This window comes from Nothoprocta perdicaria, unplaced genomic scaffold (assembly GCF_003342845.1).
Source record: "Nothoprocta perdicaria isolate Ctin4 unplaced genomic scaffold, notPer1 scaffold_765, whole genome shotgun sequence".
Lineage (NCBI taxonomy): Eukaryota > Metazoa > Chordata > Aves > Tinamiformes > Tinamidae > Nothoprocta > Nothoprocta perdicaria.
The window spans coordinates 2,838-5,848 of record NW_020456049.1 but is presented as its reverse complement, the minus strand read 5'-3'; the positions used below and the strand labels follow the sequence as shown (position 1 = coordinate 5,848).

At 72.8% G+C, this 3,011-nt stretch overlaps 2 protein-coding genes across 2 annotated transcripts in view; one reads left to right on the top strand and one right to left on the bottom strand.

Annotated features, from left to right (window-relative positions):
• RAD9A (RAD9 checkpoint clamp component A) overlaps positions 1–883 on the top strand; it is a 3,546-nt gene extending 2,663 nt beyond the window's left edge. Inside the window, 5 exon segments of the mRNA XM_026051568.1 lie at positions 6–115; positions 190–254; positions 333–434; positions 521–710; positions 785–883. Coding sequence (XP_025907353.1) covers positions 6–115; positions 190–254; positions 333–434; positions 521–710; positions 785–883 — 566 coding nt within the window.
• A 116-nt stretch (positions 884–999) lies between these two features.
• PPP1CA (protein phosphatase 1 catalytic subunit alpha) lies at positions 1,000–2,660 on the bottom strand (the record flags this gene model as incomplete). The annotated part of the gene is made up of 6 exons (XM_026051569.1): positions 1,000–1,338; positions 1,425–1,559; positions 1,660–1,883; positions 1,978–2,082; positions 2,152–2,382; positions 2,454–2,660. Coding segments are annotated over 6 exons (1,013 nt in total), but the record flags the coding sequence as incomplete, so codon positions are not given.
• Between the last annotated feature and the right edge of the window lie 351 nt (positions 2,661–3,011).

Below are 3,011 nucleotides of genomic sequence, written 5' to 3'. Positions count from 1 at the left end.
CCCCCCAGGGCCCGGCAGGACCATGGTGACCGAGCTGTGGCTGGCGGAGGACGAGTTCCAGGACGTGGCGGCGGCGCCGGGCGCCTGCGTCACCTTCTGCCTCAAGGAGTTCCGGGTGCGCCCCCCTTCCCGGCGTCCCGGGAGGATCCCGCTTTATCTGACCCCCCCGCCCCAATGCGTGCCCCACAGGGGCTGCTCACCTTCGCCGAGGCCTCCAACCTGCCCCTCACCATCCACTACGACGCGCCGGGCAGGTGAGAGCCGCCCCACGGCCGCCCCCCAACCACGCGCGCCCGCCGTGGGGCTGGGCCTCACGGGCGCCCCGCCGCCAGGCCCGCCGTGTTCACGCTGGACGAGCCCCTGCTCCAAGTGCACCTGGTCCTGGCCACCCTCTCGGACCCCGACAGTGGCTCCCGCTCCCCGCCGGACAACGGGTAAGCCGGCCTCCACCATGGAGGCCTCACCCGCCGTCAGTAGGGACCAGAGTGAACCGTTTTCCCCGTGCCCCCCTGCCCCGCAGCGCCTCCACGCCGCCCGCCCCTCCGGACGACTTCGCCGACGACCTCGAGTCCTACATGCTGGCCGTGGAGACRGGCGCGAGCGAGGGCGGCTCGGGCGCCCCGCCGAGCCCCACGTTCCCGCCGGGCCCGGCCCCCGGCGAGGAGGAGGAGGAGGAGGAGGCCGTGCCAGGGACGCCCCCTCACAAGAAGGTCCGGGATGGGCGCAGGGGGGTCAGGGGGCCGGGAAGAGCCCCGTGCTGAGACCCCGCCACGGTCCCCCCCAGTTCCGCTCGCTGTTCTTCGGCTCGGTGCTGACGCCGGGGGAGCGGCGCGCGGCGCCCACGCAGGAGGTGCTGGCCGAGGACAGCGACGGCGAGTGCTGAGCGCCGCGGCGCCGCATCCCCTCCGTGCCCCGCCGGACGCCTGGGCCCCGCCGGGAGGAGCACACACAGGCACCCCCCCGCGACCCGTTACAAGTTTATTCCCCCAAAAACGCCCCTCTGCCCCCCACCTCCACTGCCACCTCGGGGACGGTCGTCCCCAGCGCGCGTCCCCGGGACGGGGCCGTTTTGGTACTGTGGAGTGCGGCGGCGGCGGGTGGCGGGGGAGAGGAGGATGTTTACAGATTAAAAAAGGAGGGGAAAAAAAAAAAAAAGACGATTCCAAAAGAAGAGCAACCTGATGTTGGCGGGGGGGCCGGGGCCGCGGCGGCCTCGCGGCTCCCCCTTCACTTCTTGCCCTTGGCGGAGTTGCGCGGCGGGGTGACGGGGCGGCCGGCGGGGTGCAGCCCGCTGAACTGCCCGTACTTGCCCTTGTTCTTGTCGGCCGGCTTCAGGATCTGGGGAGAGGGGCGGGCGTGGGGCTGGAGCGCGCCCGGCCCCCGCGCCCAACACCCCCCCGGCCGCGGGGCGCCCCCCGGCCCACCTGGAAGGAGCACATGAGGGTCTCGTCCACGCTCATCATGGCACCGGCGTTGTCGAACTCGCCGCAGTAGTTGGGCGCCGAGAAGAGCGTCACGAGCTGGCGCTTGGCGAAGAACTCGTAGCCGTCCTCCACCACCTGCGCGCGGCACCGCGGCCCTCAGCCCCGCGGCCAGGACCCCCCCGGGGACCCGTCCCGAGCGCCAAGGCCGCCCCGCCGGCGGGGTCCATCGCGCTACCTGGTGCGCCCTGCAGATGAGGTCCAGGTCGTGCTTGTGCAGGAACTTGGCCACCACCTCGGCGCCGAAGGTGAAGGAGACGCCGCGGTCGTTCTCGCCCCAGCCCTGCACGTCCTTGTCGGGGTCGGACCAGAGCAGGTCGCAGAGCAGGCCCTGGTCGGGCACGTCCGTGGGGCGCATGATGCGCCGGATCTGCTCCATGGACTGCAGGTCCGGGGAGAGCCCTGCAGGCCACGGCGGGCAGCATGAGGCACCCCCAAAGAGGAGCGCCCCGCGAGGCCTCGTCCCCGCCGCCGCAGCCCCGCGCGCCGTGCCCACCTCCGTGGCAGCAGAAGATCTTCTCGTCCACGATGGCAGCGATGGGCAGGCAGTTGAAGCAGTCGGTGAAGGTCTTCCAGAGCTTGATGTTGTATCGCCGCTTGCCTGCGGGGCGCGGGGCGGTGAGCGCGGGGCGCGGCGGGCGCGCAGCGGGGCGCCGCGCCGGGCACTCACACTCATCGTAGAAGCCGTAGATGCGGTTGATGCTGGCGCACTCGTGGTTGCCGCGCAGCAGGAAGAAGTTCTCGGGGTACTTGATCTTGTAGGCGAGCAGCAGGCAGATGGTCTCCAGCGACTGCTTGCCCCGGTCCACGTAGTCCCCCAGGAACAGGTAGTTGCTCTCCGGGGGGAAGCCGCCGTACTCGAAGAGCCGCAGCAGGTCGTAGTACTGCCCGTGGATGTCCCCTGCGGAGCGCCGTGCGGCGGGTGAGCGGTGCCCGCCGCACGGCGCCGTGCCCCGCCGCCCCGGCGCTCACCGCAGATCTTGAGGGGCGCCTCGAGCTCCAGCAGGATGGGCTGGCTCAGGAAGATCTCCCGCGACTTGAGGCACAGCCCGCGGATCTCGTTCTCCGTCAGCTGCACGTTCTTGCCGGGCCGTGACCCTTGCACTGGCGCCGCGGCCGCGGGGGGAGCGCGGCGCCCGTCAGCGCCCGAGCGGTGACGGTGACGGCCCCGGTGCCCCCCTCACCGTGACGGTCCCAGCACCCCCCGAGCAGTGACGGTGACGGCCCCAGTGCCCCCCAAGCGGTGACGGTGACGGCCCCGGCGCCCCCCGAGCAGTGACAGCCCCGGTGCCCCGCACGGTGACGGTCCCGGCACCCCCCGAGCGGTGACGGTGACGGCCCCGGCGCCCCCCGAGCGGTGACAGCCCCGGTGCCCCGCACGGTGACGGTCCCGGCACCCCCCGAGTGGTGACGGTGACGGCCCCGGTGCCCCCTCACAGTGACGGTGACGGCCCCGGTGCCCCCTCATGGTGACGGCCCCGGTGCCCCCCGAGTGGTGACGGTGACGGCCCCGGTGCCCCCTCACAGTGA